We start from the raw sequence: 21,065 nt of genomic DNA on the forward strand, positions 1-21,065 counted from the left end.
TTTTACATCATTTCAGACATACAAAAGGATACCATGAAGAATCTCTGTGCAATTTTCTTCCTGATTATTTATTGTTTAAAAATGTAATGATTCATTTGAACTGCTCTCTTATTCTCCTGCCTCCAAGATTTAAGTTAGTAGTGGCTTTTACAAAAAGTATTCAATTGACTCAATATGAAAATAAACATGTTATCAGTAGCAATTACAATAATTGCCTCCTGAATACCTGGTAAGTTCCAGGCAAACCTGTTCAGCATTTAACTTGGATTATCTCCTACTCTTAACAACCCTGTAAGACAGGTGCTATTATTACATCCATTTAATAGAGAGGCTATTGAGCCATAGAAAGTTTTAGGATCTTCCCCAAGGTCATGCAGACAGAAATCTTGTGGTACTGAATGCAAATCAAAACAACCAGATTCCTGGACTCATGGTATCAAGGCCAATCTTTTGAATCAGGTGCGGGCAAACTACAGTTTTTTTTTTTTTTTTTTTTTTTTTTGCCAAATCTGGCCCTACTACTGTTTTCGTACAGCCTATGAACTGAAAATGATTTTTACATTTTTATATGACTGAGAAAAAAATTAATAGGAGAATAAGATTTGGTGACAAGTGAAAAAAATCAATAAAATTCAAATTTTGGTATTTATAAATAAAGTTTTATTGGAACACAGTCACACTCATTCTTCATTTATGGCCGTTTTTATGCTGCAAGAAAGAGTTGAGTACTTGCAACAGAGACCTTCAACCCACAAAGGCTAAAATATTTACTATCTGTATTTTTATAGAAAAGGTTTTTCGATCCTTGTTCCAATGTCTATTTTCTGTTTGGAAAAGTACTAATAGTAATTGTCTCTCAAGACAGTATCAGCCCCTCCCCAGGAAGCTGTAACTAAACATTTTAGTGGGTATCATTCTATCGATATTTGCCAAAACTTTAATTTTATTTCATTTTTGTTAAAAACAAACCACAAAATTTTAAAGACATGTTTCTTCTTTTCAAAACTTGCCCAAACTTTCTTTTGAATTTATTGCTGTTCAAGACAATAAAGCGGGAGAACACTTGGCCTATATGGTATTTTTGGAAGGTTGGCATTCAACCACAACAAAAACAATGGAGGTAATTTTTATTTTATAAGGTATTTGGCCTTCAGCGTAATGGGTATCCATACAGAGACAAGGCCCAGCCCAGGGCCAGCCTAGGGCCTTGTTCCTCAAATTCTAATTAATATGCACCTGGGGGACCCTTTTAAAATGCTGATTCTTATCTAGTCAGTCTGGGGTGGGGCCTGAGACTTTGCATTTCTAATAAGTTCCCAGGGAATGCCCAGGCTACTAAAAATAGTAAAATGATAGGAACTACATAAGCAACCTCATGTACAGCCAATGTTAATGAAAGTGACCATTAAGACACCCCTGAGTTTTTGGTACCTGACTACATATATCCTACATGAATTGTATATATTTTTTCTTATTAAATCCACAAGAAAACTAAGGCTGAGTGAGAGAAGAATATGAGACAAAACTGAAATCTGAGCCAGATATGCCTGATTCCAAAGCTCAGACTCTCTCATAAAGCTGATTAACGGTGACACTTGGTCCTGAGTGATTAAATATCCTTTTCACTCTTGGAATGATAACTATCCACCAACCCCATTTCGACTACATGATGTCTAAGGATTCTGCAGTGGCCTTGTGGCTGGAAACAGCTGACGCTTCTATAGATAAGAAAATCCCACTTGCAAGACAGAAATAAGACATGGAGGAAGGGAACACAGAGAGGAGAAATAGTGAACTCTTAAGGTTTGAAAAAGCTGAAAAAGCATGGGCTTTAGAAACTTTTAAACTTGGTTTTGTTTTCTGGACTTGGTCACTGTAAGTTTGTTTGACTTGGGGCAAGGCATTTAAAATTCCTGAGCCTCAGTTTTTACATCTGTAAAATATCGGCAGCCGTCCGTCTCGAGAGACGATGGTGTAGCTTCTTAAGAGTCTATCTGCACCGCCGAGAATGGCTGTGCAGTCCGACTCGGGAGTGACACGGTATCTGTCTCCTCCCGTGTTGAATCGACATCTTGCGATGACGCTGGAGTGTCCTCTCCAGTGAAGCTGAAGATACAGAGCCTGGGCAGGGTGATATGGAGGGTCTGCTGTTGCCCATGCAGCAGACCCCCCTCTCTTCGCAGCTGTAAAATAGGGACAGAAATATCTACTTCATTGAGTATGAGTATCGTTATAAGGATTAAAACTATTATATGAAAGTGTTTGGCAAACAGTAGATAAGCAATAAGTGACCTCAGTGATAATAACAATGGAAGTAATAATTATTTGGAACCTCCAAACATGGCACTTTGGGGACGTATTTGTTCCTAGTTCCTTTAAGAAGGAAGTAGCAAATCGATAGCTACTGTACTCTTTTCTTTGGTCACTAACATAATGCTAAACATAATAGAATTAATGGAAAACATTTTAAGATTAGAAAACAATTGCAAATATTTAAATTTTGGAGGTATACTGTTAGAAGACAGAATCTGGCTTCTTTTGTAGAAACCAGGAGATGGGACCACATGGGTTTAGGTCAGTATTCCTGCCTGGCAGGGCCTTGCAGGGTGATGGGGAGAAGCCACTCCTTCTATAAGTGAGATATAACCCCCCTGACTTGCGTATCTCACTTACTGATCTCACAGCCTGCTTCTAAAGACATTTTACTTTGTGATCCCCACTCAGGAGGGGAAAAAAATACTATTGTGCTTTAGATGCAATCAGTAGAGCTCAGTGGAGTTTACAAGTTTCTGCAAAAGACCTAGATGGCTTTCCTAATGTCTCTCCCTCATCTTCTTAGGGACAAGAGCCTCTCTGATGATAAGGAGTTCAAAAAGCCTCCTGGTGAGCCTTCCCTAGTGCCCGCCCCTCCCATGTTCACTAACTGTCACAGAACTTATTTTAGGAGGGACTGGATATATTTGTGGATTGAGGGTAGAGATTCATCTTGACTTTTCTTCCTGTTCCAGATTAGGTTTATGGTTCACATTCCTGATCCCACTCTTCTCGTAAAAGTAGAAAATGTATTTCAAATTTGAGATTCTCAAAGAGAACTGATACATTCATTTAAATATGCCCAACACACACAGGCACACAGACACAGACACAGACACAGACACACACACACACACACACACATCCACATATATGGGCTGAAAGCAAATAGAAAATTATTTTCAAAAATGACAGAGAAGTATTATAGAGCATTTCTTCAATGTTTATAATACCATATGTGTCTCAAACACTAGAAACATACAAATAGACTTATATTTTTTCCCAAGGGAAGTATCAGTGATATTGGGGTGTTCATGTTTTTAAAATGATTCTGGGTTTAACACAGTGATAAGTATACATCAATTAACCTTTGCATCAGATTTAAATGTATAACCCATTAGCTAATTTAATCTCTCAAAAAATAACAGCCATTGGCATTATTCTTTGAATAATCCTTGTTTAGTTTTCATAATGGTATACAGTTTAATGAAAAACTCATTAGAATGTAGCATAAGACATAATTAATTCTGGCTGATTCTTTGGGAGTAAATAGCTAATGCTGATGCTGGATTCCATTTTCCGCTGGCTTTATTAATTTTTCATAAACCAATATTTTGACTGTAATGGGTTGCAACAGTTCCATAGAAGTTCTAGAAATGCATTAACTGTCATCAATGTGGTTAATCTACGTGGGTTTTGCCATTTGTGTGTTGGTTCTCCAACATTACATTTTTAAAAGACAATAGGACAGCTTTGTGTTATACTTGGAGAATGAGTATCTACATATAATTACCATAAAGAGCATTAAACAATATTTGGCCAATTTGTCTCTGTTTACACAAGAACTCAATCTTGGGCTAATAATGGTGAACTACACATTTTGAAAAGAACTCTAAAAGTGGGAAACAAAATGTCTTCAAAACTAAATGGTATCTATAATAGAATGGCAACACCAATTAAAGTATTTAAAAAAAAAAAATCACTTCATTTTTTTTTTTTAATCTCCAGGGATTTACTTGCCTGGGAAAAGATTTAGACAAAACCAGGAAACAAGTTTTATAATAGGCTTGGGGTTGCACACCAGTTTAGTAATCTGGGGTCTGTGAAGACCCTGATCTCTGGGGCTGGTGTGTAGCAGTTGCTTGTGTGGTCTTGCCTCTTTCAGCTGCCTGGGCCTAAACCACACATGTTAGTAATATGGTCTCATAATAAGACTAATTGGACTCTTGGGAAGCTACACCATCGTCTCTCGAGACGGACGGCTGCCGACGACGACGAATAAGACTAATACTTGTCTCAAAGGTAGATATGGGTGCTGCTTCACCATCAGGTGCTTTGTTTTACTTATTTAGTTTTTATTGTTTTATGTTTTTTATTAGAGCTTTCAATGGTGGCATGTGGCTCAAAGATCAATTCCAGAACCCAGATTCCTTCGTATGGTATTATCAGGTCTTTTGCAACTTTTCTCTAGGAGGTCCTCTCTGATCTCAGCAGATCAGTATTTCTTAGCCTTTGAGGGAAACCTGATTTTGCCTCAGAAATTTCCATCTCAGTTGAAAATCAAGTACATGTATATGTTTTTATTTGTTTGTTTGTTTAATATTTCTCAATGGATTCTGAAGAAACTCTTCTGGACTCTACCAAACTTCTTACCTCTACAATAATCTTACCCCCCTTCCTTTCCAGGTAAACTCTTACTTACCTTTCTTCAAAACCCAATTTATACTACCCCTCTGGCTTCTAATGCAGGTGGTTGCTATTTCTCAGTGCTCCAGCAGGAACCATTATTTATTCTACACTGAGTCTCTTTGTGTCCTTTGCTACCTGGCTGAACTCCGGAGGGCAAGACTGCTCCTACAGCTCTCGTCACTTCCCAGACCCCCAGTGCTGCAGCTGGAGCTAAAGGATAACTTGATGCAAGCCAGTGGCATGTGTTAATCTATACAAGGCTTCTTTCTTTGACCCTTCCGTGATGAATATCATACTACTGAGTGACATGCAGCGAACCTTACAAGTCCCTGCAGTTTGTAATTGCTAAACCTGTGCAATGGTAAAAATACGGGCAACAACAACAAAAATTTTGGAAGTGTAAACTAGTGGCTTTGTGTTTATTAAATCTGAACTTCCTAAGCCAGGCCCAGCAGAGTAGGGTCACAGCTTTCACATGTTTACATAGCTGGGGTTAAAAAAAAAAAATCACTAGTTCATGACACTAAAAATGATATGAAATTTAAATGTTGGTGTCCTTAAATAAAATTTCCTTGGAACACAAGCAAGCCCATTCATTACATAATGTCTGGGACTGCTTGTGGACTACTCGGCAGAGTTGAGTAGTTGTGACAGAAACCAGATGGCAGGCGAAACCTAAAATATTTACTAACTGGCCCTCTACTGAAGAAATTTGCTGACCCTTCTCTAAGTGAAAGGCCACACATTATTTTTTTTAATAACTAAATTCAGCTGGATTCTACTAGCATCAACCAACACAGTGGTACACCTTACCTCATCATGCCAACCACTGCTATCATTATCACCATTGCTATATATTCTGAACCTTTCACCTTCATTTTTTTTCTTTAGCTCAGGAAAGAGTTACCTCAGCTAGGCTGCTGAAACCCTGTACATTCCCCCAAAGGCTTGTCTTTAGGACTGGCTCTTACTCAACTCCCAGGAGATAAGATCTGAGTCTTTGGAATAGTCTACCTGATAATACTGTTTCTGGATGCCAGAGGCCTTAGGCCGACAGTACCAGTTTGATAAGATAGTATGCCTTTGAGTAATGGTGAATGCTTGGTTTTTGCTCTGGAAGCTAAGTTTTAAGTAGTTGAGGGCAGGCACCTGGGTACTCCATGTCTATGTGACCAACTCCCAATAAAAACCCTGGACACGGAATCTCAGATGAGCTTCCTTGACCGGCAACACTTTGCACATGTTGTTATACATCACTGCCGGGGAAAATCCAATCCCTGTGACTCCACAGGGGGAGTGCACCCAGAAGCTTTCTCCTGGACTTCTGGGATTCACCTCGTGTACTCTTTCTCTTTCCTGATTTTTAATCTGTATCCTTCTGCTGAAATAAAACAGAACTGTGAGTATAAGAGCCTTTCTGAGTCTTGTGAGTCCTTCTAGCCAATCACAGTGTGGTTTTGGGAACCCCTAATACAGCTCTCCAGTATATAATCAAACTTTATGCTTATCTTTTCTGGAGTCAAAAATCACAACTAAGGCCCAGTAGAGGAAACCTGTGGGTAAATGTCTCTCTTTAAATGCTCTGATTGCTCTTGGTAACTACAGCCATTGTACATCTTTAGCAGTAGAACATGAGAGTTATTGAGATATTTGGTGACTATGTGACATCTTTACTAATGGGCTTCTATCAGGACAGGATTTCTCAACCTTATTACTATTGACATTTTGGGCCAGATTATTCTTTGTGGTGGGGGGCTGTCCTGTGCATTGCAGGATGTTTTGCAGCATCACGGGCCTCCACCCACTAGGTGTCAGTAGTGAATACCCATCTTCCCAAAGTGACAATGAAAAATATCTCCAGAAATTTCCCAATTCCTCTGGGATGGGGTGGGAATCACTCCCAGTTCAGAACCATTGACCCAGAATATTGGATTAATTAAAGCATTTGTGGGGTAAGTTGTTTTAGTAAAAAGGAATGAGCTTTGGATTCACAAAGATATAGGTTTAGATCCAGCTCCTTAGCTTTCAAATTCAGCAACCCTGGGCAACTTAACTTGACCAGATTTCTAATTAATCTGCAACACATAATGACACCTACCCTGCCAAGTTGCAATCTATGTAAATATATGTAAAGGTCCCAGCGTGGAGTTTGGCATGTGTGTAATATTAAATACAAAGATATTTTTATTAGTTATGATATTCTGTGCCCTGATGAGTAGAAGACATTGGGGGCACGCCCTCATCTATTCCTATGGAGGAAGCTGCAGAGCAGGGTGATGAAAAACACAGCCTTTGAGGTCAGAAAAAAAGACCTTTATGTAATAAACACTTTTTTTTACATACTAGTTTTGTGATTTGGGAATGAGATAACTTTTCATGAAGGCTTGTTTTCATCATTGCTATAAAAAAGATAATGCTATGACATTCTTATGAGGATTTGAGGAGATGCAAAGTGTTTAGCACAATGCCTGGCTTCTAAGTGCCCAGAATTGCCTTATGTTGCTGATATTTTGAGTTGTTCAGTATATTTATGATGCAGCCTGTAACTCTCCCTATGAAATTTATCCAGAGCCAGGTATTCGAACCTCATCTTCTTCCACAGCCTAGATGTGGGGCTCCTGCAATTGTCCCTGTTTTGGGGAGCTCTCCTTAATGGGCATTCCATGCAATAGAAGGGAAACTCATTTATTTAGGAAGTGCAGTTTTCAGCACATAAGCAAGTTCTGATCCTATCTGGAGACCAAACAAACAAACAAACAAACAAACAAACAAACACCCACAGGCTTCACCAAAGCTGAGATCCATTCCCTCTGAGGGACAGGGAAGGACGCAGGTAAAAATTAAGGCAAATTTGGGCAGCGGTGGAGTGGAATCTGATAAGACAGGTGGGGGAGGAGAGGAGAGAAGGAAAGTGAATTGCAAACAAAAGGGGAGGCAAAGGTAAGCAGATGTAGGAGACAGAGTCTTTGAAGTGGAACATTTCCAAGCTGAAAATCCTTTGCTTGGGGACTTAAATCTGGACCCTTCTGTTCCAGTTCACTGAAGTGCACTGCATTTAATCTGGCACATGTGTAAATTATACAAAACATCTCAGAGCCAAAGGTCACTGTTCATAAGGAATGGTTCCTTACTACCATGGCTGTGTGTCTAGAGGAGTCTGGTCCTCTGGCTGGATGTGGGAAATGTTAATGCTAAGAGAGGCTCCTGAATATTGGCTGCTTTAAGGGGCTGAGAGTAATAGCAGGTACCTTTCAAAACTACACTCCACTCTTTTAGGATGCTAAGGTGGTCACTCCAAAAAGGGCATGCTTTGTCCCTAATATTTGGGCAGATCATCCTGAGCTCAGCCCAAAGTCTAGGACTGTGACCAATAAAAGAAAAGCAGTTTAGGTCAGGGACTATAGTTATCACAGGTTCTGGATAATCTTACTTTTTTCAGATGCTATTATATCTTAACTACAGGAAGGAAATTGGAAAGAAGTTCATCTAAAAGTGTGGCTGAAAGTCATTCTCTTAAATGTAATGGACTCAATCAAATGACATGGTGGGAGCAACTGGGAGGGAGACCTACACCTACCTTCTTTTAACCCCAAAGCCCATAAAAACCAACACCTTTGTACAGGTAACCCAAGATCAAATAAAGCTGCCCTTTCAAGATAAGCAATCACAGAGCGCTACATCTATCCTCTTAATTTAAAAAAAAATTGATATTGAGATTTCAATTCCCTTTCCTATCACCTCACCTGGTTGGTATCCAGTCATACGGTCCATGGCCAGGCTTGTACTGACATGGACATAATTGAAGTGACTTCAGTGATCACACTAATCTCTTATATTTAAATTTTACTTTATTGCCTATAAAGTTCTTTTATAATCATTATCTCTTATCCAATGCTACCATATCTCCGAGATAACCTACTTTCAAGACCTGACTTTTCAAATGCAACTGCAGCCAGGTATGCCCTTCTTAAAATACTTTTTATTTTTTTGCCCCCGGGAAACAGAAATTTTTATTTTTAGGAGGAGTATACGTTCAGAACCCCCTTTCATTCTCCCTAAAAGAAACCCCCTGCTCATAATTATCGTCTCACCAAAACTATTTTTCTTCGTCATTTTCAAGGTTTTTGAGTAATTTACACTGCATCTTCCTACTATTGACTTGAATTGTGTCATCAGGACCTAACAATATCTTAGATTTGCATTGCATTGAAAGATCTTTTCCTTTCTTTATTGATCGCGACTTGTGGAGTAATTTAACCGGATTCCAATTTTCCTTTGCAAGCAGGGTGCTCTCCATCCATGGAAGTGAGTTATGCGTGTTCAAGTGGTGCATCTTATGAATCTTGTTAAGCTCTACCGCCTTAGAGCCCCACTGATGGAATATTTAATCACAGAAATGAGTTGGCAGATATGATATACAGTGTGGTTAAGCTTTGCAGCTATCTTAGCGGCAATTGAGAAACAGATGAACTTGCCATTTGTCAGTACCATGTCGACATCTTTGTATAACCTTCTGTTATTTATTTGTATTTTGTTTTACTTATTTATGAAGATTAAAGGTGCTTTCAATCAACAATTTCGTGGGCTAGATATCATGATTATCTCTCATAGACACCACTTTGTAAAAATCTTTTTATTATCAAGCAAAGGAAATTTCTCACAAAGACAGGGAAACGGTTAAGACTCCCTTTTGAGCCTTCTACACAGATTCTTAGGAACACTATTTCTTATTGCATTAAATAAGTTGTGGTATGCTACTGGGAACAGGTGTTTGTAGATACTATACCTCTATTCTGAGCCTTCAGTTTTCCCTAAATTCTAAAATGGAATGGCCACAGATAGTAGCTAAAGTCTGAGACCTACCTGGACTTTTTAAAAATTGACTTAACAACCTTATTTCCTGAGAATAAGCCTCAAGGAGTCTAAAGATGATGAGACTTAAAAAAATAATCAATGCTGTTTAGTATAACAGGGGAACACCCACTTGTCTTGGGAGAAGATTTATATACATTCATTCATGGGATTAAGCTGATTTATGTATTTTTGCTTCTGGAGACTGGGCTGGATAAGCATTTCAAAGAGTTCTTCTAGGTACGACTTGATGAGGGTTCAGAAGAACCACCCGAAATGAAAGACCTTCCATAACTGCTTTCTAAATGCTTCCCCTGGAATGTGCACGCAAGGGAGAGTGCATGTCATAATTTATCAAAGCAAATTAATACTGTTCAGCTAGTAATTAAAGATCCTCATTAAGAGGTGTAACTGTTCTCCCCACCCCCACCCTGCATTAGCAATAAAAATGCACTCAGGGCATCAAGAGGTTATATAGGAAAATCAATAACCTGCCATTTTATAATTAAAAGAGAAAATAAATGTTAGGGAAAAGTCCACTAAATTAGGAAAATTACCTTTAGGAGAGATTGAAAATATCGATTTTAATTTACAAAATATGTGAACTTTTCATGCCCCATTCTGAGAGACAATTGGAGGCAGGGTTGTTAATTCTGCATAAGCTTCAGAAAATCAATAATTATACTATGGGAATATTATGATATGTGTCATTAACACAAAATCTTATATAGAGAAATGGTTAATAAGTATGGCTTTCTATCTCAAGCAGATATAGGGCTGGCCTGCTAAATATCCCTAACAAATCAATGACAGGGTCTTCATTTCAGCTTTGAGGCATATTTAAAATTATAAAATAAATCCAGACTATTTTTTATACTTGGGGAAATTTAAAATGCCCCCAAAACTTTTAGTCATGGCTATTTAAATGGGCTACACTAGTAATTATACTTGGTTATGGCAATGAGTGGATTCTAAACATATATCTTTGCATATTCAGAGGTAGACAACAGTAGATTTACAGTTGTGAGTATATGGAACGCAGTTTATTCTTGTGTTTATTATTTGTTAATTATTATATCATTTATTTATATTAAACTGTAAACCTACTTTTGCCCATCCCTGTACGCATTCCATAGATACAGGAGCCTAAAACTTTAGACTTAAGCTAGTTGGAGTCTCAGTGTTTACACGTCTTCAAATATTTAGAGTGTTGAACTTGCAGCATTATTTCCCCACATTTCTGAATATCACACATTCCGACAAAAAAGGGAAAGCTTCTGATTAAGGAGAGGCCAGATACTGACAACTCAAAACATGAATATTCAGATTTCTCAAGTATCACTTACTTATCCATGCCCCATTTTTTTTTTTAACATTTAAGTTTTTTGGAGTGTCTCACAGAAATAATTATTTGATTGTTCAAACTCCTTAAAGCTTCCCCTTACACACCAAGAGAACATGTCTCAATATGGTGGTGGTAGTGGAAATAATTCAAAATAATTATCTTCTCTTCTTTAATTTGACTGGTTTGGACACAGATCAATAGTATGATCCACTACCATAGGGTGAAGTTGGTTAGAAGTATGACTTTTAATATTCACAAAAAATAAAGCAGCTTTATAAGCTGGTCATAAAGAATCCAGACTCTTGATTCCAAATTCTAGCTGGCTTCTTATCAGTTATGCAGTCTTAGCCCCATGGTGCAAACTACTGCAGCCTTCATCTCCTCACTTGGGAAATTGCCATGAGGATGTAAACACAGTAATTTAGGTACAGTGCTTAGAACAGTGCCTGACCATAGGAAGTACTCACTCCATAGTAACTCGATTGTAACTCATTCTTTCTCTGTAATTTCCCAGTAATTTAACTTCTGAGGGAGGGCCCAGGGCTAATTCAAATCGCTGTTCTAAAAGTTACACAGATTAATTTATTCTGGTATGTGTAAGTTAGTCTAAATTGGTTCTTCTGTCTTAATGTTCTCTTAATCACCCACAGATATGCACATAGGTTTGAAGTTACATGTAAACAAGATGTTTGGTATTTCCCTGGTTTCAGGAAACAAAAATGCCCAACTACTTTGCATGCCACTGGAAAAACACACTTTCCTCACTCTGTTACAATACACGCATTTATACCCTGTCTCCCCATCAGATGGCATCTTGCTTCTTGCTTTTGACCTGTAATTTTGGGGAGAAATGCACATACATACAGAATCTGCCACCTCTTTACTCCAGCTACTCCATTTCACCAGGGAGCATCTGCAGTTGCATAGAAGGTGCTGTCCAATGGTCTCCTTGTACCTTTGGGCAATTTCATTTCTTTGCAGCTTTGGACAAGATGTACCCCAGCAACATCTGTGCCCCCTAAACAGACAGCCTTACCTCTGATACCAGAAATTAAGTTCCCCCAGATAGACATGCTGAGAACAGAAGGACTACTCCTCTCATGAGATAAGAAGAGAATCTCTTAGTCTAGTGGTACACTCACAATTCATCAGTGTCAGCTCTCGGTTAACTTTCCCCTTATGGCAAAGAGGTGGAATATTAACTTATTTATTTATGTTTACCCAATGTTTATATGATGCCAGCTATGCACCAAACACTCTTCATGTATTAAGCCACATAATTCTTATAAATACCTGTGAGTTTGTTGCTATTATCATCTCCCATTTAACAGATGAAGACACTGAGGCACAGAGAGGTTAAGTAACTTGCCTAGAGTCACACAGCTGGCAACTAGGGAGCCAGGACTTGAACCCTGAGGACAGTATCCATGTTGCTTACTCTGCTAAGTGTCCTGTTAGGATGTGGGTTCCAGTATATGATCATAAAAAGCCTTATAACTATGTCTCTCTCCCCCTCATAAGAGTCAATACTGCTACTTCACAATCCTATTGTCCTTGGACTTAACTCAGACTTGAAGTAAAATTCACACATGAAGAACAACTGCAGATGTTGTCTACCTAAAATCCAGAATGCATATTGAGCTTTCCTAGATTTACCTTTTTAAAAAAATTAAGTAGGTTATTATGCCAAAGTACCTAAGTTTCCTCTGCTCCTTTGTCATCCACTAGGGTGGATGCTTAGTATCAGGACAATGACAGCAGTAAGGCGTCCCAGAAGAGAAAAAGCAAGGGATATGACTTAGTCCTTGGATAGACCGATCATCATTTCTTTCTCCTTATTAAAAAACAAGGGTCACATCAAGGAAAGACTTCTTTTCAATATCCATGGGGCAAATCTACTAAGGTTCCCAGGTGTTATGTGAAGCCTTATTAATGAGCAAGCACATGACAGGCAGAAGTGATAGGCCAAGCCTAGCAAAAATCTCAGCCTCTGTTGCTTCTGGGTTACTCTCTCTCTAAATTTGATGATCAAGTTTTCTATGACAGTGGATTTCCCAACTTAGTGGTAGTTGTGGGGTAGTCAGGCAAGCGGTGAAAAGAGATATATCTTTGAAGGCAAAGCAGAGAGACACGGAATTGCTAAAAGAAATTGATTAATGGAGAAAGAAAGACAACTTAGTTTTCTAAATAGTTCTTCTCTTGGCAATTCCAACTCACTGTCTCATTAATTGATATGTAATCCAGTTCTCTGCTTTGCTAAGGGAAAAAAATGCAACCCCAAATGGAAATGTATGGTTAAAAAGCACATCCAAGCATACTAACATAAGATGGACATGAGCAGCTCTATACTTGTTCATTTTGCTCTTGAACAAAGTTTCAGTGCTCTTGAAAGGCAAAATCAATGGGAAATGTCATTAAGAACAATGGCCCCATGCTTACTACATATGAATTTACATGACCCTCCTTTATTTTTTTAAAAGGGTTTTAAACACTTTTGATTTTGTCAGAGAAAAAATCACTTAGAACTTCTTAGGATAAGGATTTACTTGGTCCAGATTTCTTTAACAATACCCATTCTTTATTGGCAGGCAAAGCACATAAAAGACCAAGAGGACATCATGCAAGGAGAAGTTTTTTACCTGCATAGAATTCGGGACTGTAGACCGCACCCACAACTGGATTCAATTTCCAGCCTTGAAACAGATACACAAAAACATTAATATCACTTTTGATTCAACAACTAAAATAACTACAAATTAACTGCAGATCTATTGGGCTGGTTTTTTTTTTTTTTTAATTTTAAAATTCAGAAGATATATAGTTTGGGCATGTATAAAAATTATTTGAAAACTACACATAGGTAATAGATTTATTCTCTTCTTTAATTTTCTGTCTACACAAGTTAATCGTATGGAAACTACTGACCAGCTACAGGTGAACCTTTTGAAAATTATGTGGTAATTAATTTTCTCTCATATCAATATTTTCTAGAGCCACTATAATAATTTCAATTTTTAATTCTTTAATGAATCACTACTAAATAATCTATCACGTCTGAGTGTTAGGGTCACAAAAATTTGGAAGCTCACATGAATAGCATTCTTCACAGCAACATATTCTGATAATTGTCATTTGTAATTATGATCCAGAGACTGTAGAATTCTGAAGTGCTTTTTAAATCCCAAAGAAAATGACATTTATCCAGTAGAAATTTAGTGTGGAATACATTTCACTGCTTTCAGGAACCATAACAATTCTTAATCAATGCATGATATCTAAGGTAACTTTCAAGTAACCTGTATGTAAGATGAACAGAATCCTGTAATTTTCTAAAAGTTCTGGAAGGAGCATTTTCTCTAAAATAAATCCTGACCCTTCAAAAAGTTTTACTCAAGAAAAGAACATAGGAGGAAAGCAAGAAACTACCCCCATTAGAAACTGATTAGGCACTATTTAGGGAACAATCTCAGAAGAACGGTCATGTTTTAGGGTTTGGCGATCATTCCCTGCTCTTGCTGGCACGTCTTTATGAAAACACCCATTCTATGGAATTCCTGAAAGGCAGTGAAGGACTGGTGTGCTGCCTTTTGTGGAAAGCCTGTGTCCTTGGGCTGAGGGTCCAACACTGGAGGTCTTTTAATAAATGCGCCTGAGCAAAGGCAATGGTGAAAGTTGGGTTGTGCGGGAGGTATTTCTGATGAAGAGAATTCTCTGAGTCCTCCCCAGAAGGGAGAGGTGTCATGGCCCAATGTCTGACCTGAATAACGTGCCTATGAGAGCAGCTGAGAGTGGCCGCGATCTACTGATCCACTAAAGGGGCTCAATAACTCCAAAAATATGTCCCCAGATGGACCTATGGACTTTCTAGAACATTCTCAGATGTTTGGTTTCTATAAACTTTTGGTTTCAACTTTAATAAGCTTGCTGGTTTACAGTCCCCATAATGTTCTTAGGATAGAGTTTTTTGGAGGGTTGTCTTTGAATTACTTGGGAGTCTTATTAATAAAAAATCCTTAGTCATATTTTAGACCTATAGAAAAAAACATGAAATTCTGAGACTTATTGTCTCAATGGTTAAACTTCATAGTGACAACTTCCTCTCTCATATTAAGCACATCTTGTGTTATAGGAATTTCTACAGTGATATAAAAATAAATATTATCCCAAACATTTCAGAATATGTGTTCTATGAAAGTGGAAAATGACTTCAATTTGACCAACTGAAACTCCACCGTTTCTCATATAAGAAAATGCCCAATTCATGAGGACCTGGAAACTAATGTTCACATTTTGAGTTATTTGAAATTTAAGAGAAAATGGAGCAAACTAGTTGAAAATAAAACTACAGGGTTACCTAAACATATTTAGCATTGTCTGTCTAGTCCTTTGTAAAAATTGAGAGCTTGTGAAAGAAATCTATATGGAATTATATTAAATGAATTATTAATTGATTAATTTATTATCCCTTTTTCCTCCTTATACCCTGCTTATGCCCTACCTTTTATTGGTAGTGGAGACAGGGTCTTTTTAACACTACAGAAGTAAGGTTTTGTTTCCTGTATACATCCTTATTTGCTGTCTTAAATTCTTCTTTTTGCACACAAGGCTGGAACAAACCATTCATTGAGTGTGGACCCACTGATTAATTTTGATATAACTGTCAAAGATAAATTAGGTCAATGGTCTTTCATTTTCTCAAAGAAAGAAATTTTTCAGAGGTTTCTAAGATGTCCTAAAATTATGTTTCTCTCATCTGCCTTTATCTTCCTCATTTCCCTGGCCCAAGTAACCTTTTTCCTATTTCTATCTATATCCATCTAATCTCTCTCTTCCTCATCTGTCTGTCTAGGCTGATCCATTAGCTCTTGACAACTTTGACCTGATGTGATTTAGGTCTCCAATGCATTCCCAGGAGAATCTACTTAATGCCACTCCCTCTCGAGTCCCGCTTTGAGCTACGCCCTGATTCAGTTCCCAGTTTTGTTTCCTATATAGCAGTTAACACTACCAGAGTTTATCTTTTTTCTTTCTCTGCTTATTCTTGTTTTAATAACCATATCCTTTATTAAAATTAATGATAAAATGAGCAGGTCTGCCATCCGATGTGAATTCCCAGCATCTAAAATTGCATTTGGTGAATAGTCGGTGCTCCATAAATATTTACTTAGTTTTACTCTAAAGGAATGGAAGGAATATAAAGCTTTTTCTAATAGACTCATTTCCTTTTGGCTAGGATACTCTCTTCTTCCAACCTCCTGATATACATCTAATAAAGAAGGACCCCATTAGGGGTGACTGTCTTCAAGAGAAAGGCAATAAGAATATAGCCCTTGAAAATCACCTCTGTTCAGACTTACAGAACTCACAAGGCTTATGTAAATATATGCAAATTGCATGCAAATAGAATTCTAGTCCCTGTGACTCCATCTAGTACCTGGAAGAGACCCTTGGGATAACCCTGCTGGAGACAGGAGCCTGCACTGTCAGGAAGACAGACAAAATGATCCCAGTTTTAATTTCTCAGGCAGTTTGTGTACATCCCCAGGCTGTACAAATTCACAGATTTTGATCAAGGACATTAAACTGAACAATGAGGCTTACAACAAAAGAAGAACAGCTGATAAAGCCCACCACTCCAGGCCTCCTGGGCCCCCCCATAAAACAAGGCAGTGGAGCAAAGAACAGACACATGGGGGTCTTTCTTCACATCAGACACAGGAGTTGTTTAGAAGGACCTCTCTGTGGCTGGGCCCGGAGGGGCTGCATCAAAATCAGTGCTCCCATCCTCAAATTTAACTTCTCAAAGGTCATCGGCCAGCTTTCTGTAAAAACACTGGCCAAAACCTCTGGTATTAACTGTGGCTCTATTAGGTGTTAAAAGGCAAGTGTGGATGTGTGTACACACACACAAACATCTGCACAGGCCTTCTCGAGGGCTTTACTAGGTTGGATATCAAAGAAATACTTCTAAGAAAGTACCCTTAAATATACTACAGGGGTTTCTAAAACTGCATGCTAATGTTTTCTAAAGGCATGTACTGAGGGTGCCAGGGGCCTGGCCATTGAAATGGTGCCCAAAGCAATGCCCAAAATGAAAAGTTTGTGGCACATTGTGCTTGGTTCATTCAGTATCTATTTATTTATTTTTGCTATGTATATTTATTGTCAACATTTAGGTGTCATCTAAAATAAAGGACTCCTGGTTCTCTTGAAACACTACTAGAAATGGCAACTTTAGATTGCTGGGGGAGTGACCACAGCCCAACCCCTTTAAACTCTCAGTGAGTCACAGTCACCATTACTCCCTATTTGGTGCCTGGCTTGCAGGCTAAAGGCAGCGATCTTCTATTGCTACCCTGTGCTGTTTGTTCTTCTGGTAGAGAAATATCTTGCTTTTTCCAGTATATAAATGAAAGTTAAGTCTAAAAAGACTGAGAGTTTATCAGACCTTCTCTGTTTGCTCATTTATTTTAGCTTCCCAGCCTGCACTGAGATCTGAATGTTTTGATTCCTAAACTGGTATGTCTGTCAGAAAATTCACCTTACTACCTATAGCAAAAGAAGAACGAGCTGGCTACTTATTATTGAGATCATTATGTAATTAAATTTTTAGGGCACTCTGTACCCTGGCACTGCATTGAGTACTTCATCTCCCACAATAGTCACAATATTCTATGTAGGAGGACTTATTGTGTCTGCATTCCCACTTGAGAAAAGTGGTGTGTGGAGAGTTTAGACAACTTGCACATTGTTGTTCAAAGGCAGAGCTGACACAAAATCTACCCCTCTAAATAGTATTGGATCTCTTTGTCCAGTTTTTATCCTTCTTAAGATCCTTAAGAAAATAAAAGAGCTCCATCTAACACCCATACTTCTCCAACATCCAGGAAATCCCAGAGAATCTGATTCTCAACTTGTTTTGCAGAGCAAACATTTGATCTCCAATGAGCACAGTAAACCCCAAGTCCTCTCTGAGTTTTGGAATTCTCAGGAAAAATCAGCAATATAGAAGTAACTCAATTTTCTCTTTGTGGAGCTTTCTGATGGGTAGAATTTCCAAATCCCTATACATCATTTGATGGTCTTGTCTTATATCCAAGTTCAATGTTTTAAAAAATAGAATCCACATTCTCCATGATAGTATTAACTATGGTCCTCCATGCCACAGCTTCCTAGCTATGTGTCCCATTGCATTTAGGGTCCAATCTTATTAATCATTGGAAACTTTGCAGCTACTCAAACTTTTGTTGGACATATGGTTGAAGAAATGCATGACTGCGGTGTTGACATTGATAGTTATATTTCACTATTTGAAGATGACCTCAAAATATGATGACTCTAGTAATGTACAATTTTGCTCAAGTGTGAGTCCAATGATTTGTGAGAACAAATTTGATAGCTAATGAATTTCACTGATCACTTAATTTTCTCATTTTAATGTGACTTATTGGTCCTTTTTTTTTTCAGCTTCATTGAGGTATAATTGACAACTAAAATTTGTACATATTTAAGGTATATAACTTACTGATTTAATATATATGTACTTTGTTAAATACCTGCCACACTCTTAGTATAATCACTCTTGTTAAAGATCTAAGAGGGTCTCTGTATATTTTCAGTTATGTTTTATTGCAACTTATCAGAAAATGTCTTTGTAGTGATGATACTCATGAACTGAACATTGGAAAATCTTTCAGAACTCCTTTCTTTGAATACCAGAAGTCTCCAAGAGCTCCAATTGTCTTTAGGTAATTAGGATTTGCATTTGATTTTTCAAGCAGTTCTTTTGTGATTATCCATTGAACCCTTAGGCACCATACTCAGTGTCTGCATCAGGATAAGCTTCTGAATGGCTCCTTTCAGATACATGGATGAGAGACACACAGGGCTCACTTCTGGAAACTAAGAATGCATGGCTACCTGGAATGGGATGTGGGATGTTTATGTCAACACCTGGCAGGAAGTTGGGAACCACATTTAATAACCTTTTTGTTATTGTAGCCAGTTGCTATTTGAGTGCAATTCTGTAAGATGAGGGGGAAGGTGATGCACTCACACACTCACACACACACACACATACACACACACACACACACCTGACCAGAAGACCCTGTTACTTCATAACAAAAGAAAATGACTTCACTACTTAATTCCTCTTGTCTAGCCTCAGTTTTTGCATCTTTAAAATAGGAATAACTATTTCCTCTTTATAGGATTTCATGTGCACCCAGGGTATTTATTATGGTTAACATAACACCATACAATTAGTATTCCAGAAATGCTGGCTATTAATGAATGAGCTTTGAATTGTGTGCAAAATCCCACAGGTCCAGTTTACAGCCCCTGGGTCTGACATTGATCAATAACTCTTTCTTTAAAATAAATATGCACACATATGGCTTAAGGAATAATATTTAGCTTCCCTACTTCATTTTTTCTCATACACAGTACACATGAGCACCTATGCATATGTATGAAAATGTGCACGCACATACACATACTTTCTAGCTTATAATTCTTTTTAATGCCCAACGATCAGGATGATGTCATCATGTATTAACTCTGGCAAGTTGCGGAGCTCTCATTTTACCCAAGTGGAAAGGCTTCATGACACATAAATCAGAGATGGTTTCATTTTAGCACTGGGCACCCAAAGTCTGTTGTGAAATTTTTCTATTCCACTTAAGGATATGTCTTGTGCTGTTGAAGCTGGGACAATGGGTCATCAGAATAAGTAATTCTTCTGGTCTTTCAACTAGAGCCCTATTATATTGAGATCTATCTCTCTTTAATGGTGCTCCTTTTAAAAATAAGAACAAACTGACTTAGCCGGATTGGCAGTCACTGGCACAAGAAAGAAGAAAAACAAGGACAAAACTACCAAATGCTAATGATTACACAGAAAAAAACCCAAACAAACAACAAATAAATCAGTATGAAAAGTGAGAATAAATCCATATATCCATGTATAGAATATTACATAACTACTAAAAAGGATGAATTTGGTCTATACGTATTAACATTGAAAGAATTTTATATGGATTTATGAAAGCCAATTAAAAATGATATGCACACTATGATACTATTTATATAAAAAGCACATACACAATAATGACAATGCTGTAAACACACACTCCATAAAATGCATAAAGTGCAACATAAAAGTATAGACAATGATCTGTTATAGTGGTGTCCTCTAAGGAGGGAGATAGGAAACGAAGTTGGCAGAGGCGTTATTCAAAATATATTTTAGCCTTTTATTTAATGTTTCTTTCTTTCTCTTTTCAAATGACTATATTTCCATGTTTTATGTATAATTAAAATGTTAAAAATGGAAAATTCAATACTTTTCCTTATGACAGTAATAAAATTATATTATTCTTAAAAACCTATAAAACAAAGAAAAAATATCTTTCAGTCTCACAATTCAACTCAACCATTAGCATTTTGGTATAATTCCCATCATAATTTAGTTCAAATCATGCTATACATATAATTTTTATTTGAAAAATTTTCATTCATTATGGGGCTTTTTCAGTCTTTGCTCATTTTAATGGGTATAACATTCCACTAAGCGTATATACTTTAATACTGTATTACTTTCTTTATAATTTTTGGTACAATGAACTATGTGATCAGCATATCAGAAGTTTTCCTCCCTATATATCTTAAGAGAATTTACCTGAGGAGGCTTAAAGAATCAAATGTTTGAACATTTTTAATGACTCTTCGTATACATGTGAATTCATAGTGTGGGGAGGGTTGCAACATCTTCTCGGTTAGGAAGGGTTGAAATGAACTGTCCTGACGGGCCACTGACACCAGGCAATGCAGAGAGTAAGAAATAACACACTCACACATTCTGCTCTCACTCCTGAACGCATCATGAGGTGCCCTCCAAGCCACTGCCAAAGATGACTCAAGGGAGGAACCAAATTCTGTAACCACGCATCCAGGTATGATTAGTGATCAGTAAGGAGGTGGCAATTAAAAAAACAAACAAAAAAATCTCCTTCCATTCTCCCTCAACTTACTATCATAACAACAAATTGAATTACCCAGCTAATTCCCAAATAATGACTGTATCTTGCCCCCAAGTGGGAATTATCCTAGAGAGACCAGAAGAAGAAGGGCATGCACAGTTAAC

General features: G+C 37.7%; 1 protein-coding gene across 10 annotated transcripts in view; it reads right to left on the bottom strand.

Annotated features, from left to right (window-relative positions):
- RBFOX1 (RNA binding fox-1 homolog 1) overlaps positions 1-21,065 on the bottom strand; it is a 349,131-nt gene that overhangs the window by 93,077 nt on the left and 234,989 nt on the right. For all 10 annotated transcript variants that reach the window (XM_090277051.1, XM_090277043.1, XM_090277044.1 and 7 more), the window contains one exon: positions 13,558-13,611. In XM_090277051.1, the coding sequence (XP_090133177.1) occupies positions 13,558-13,611 (54 nt within the window). The remainder of the gene's footprint in view (positions 1-13,557; positions 13,612-21,065) is intronic.

The sequence above is a fragment of the Furipterus horrens genome, unplaced genomic scaffold (assembly GCF_987537825.1).
Source record: "Furipterus horrens unplaced genomic scaffold, mFurHor1.1.pri manual_scaffold_5, whole genome shotgun sequence".
Taxonomy (NCBI): Eukaryota; Metazoa; Chordata; class Mammalia; order Chiroptera; family Furipteridae; genus Furipterus; species Furipterus horrens.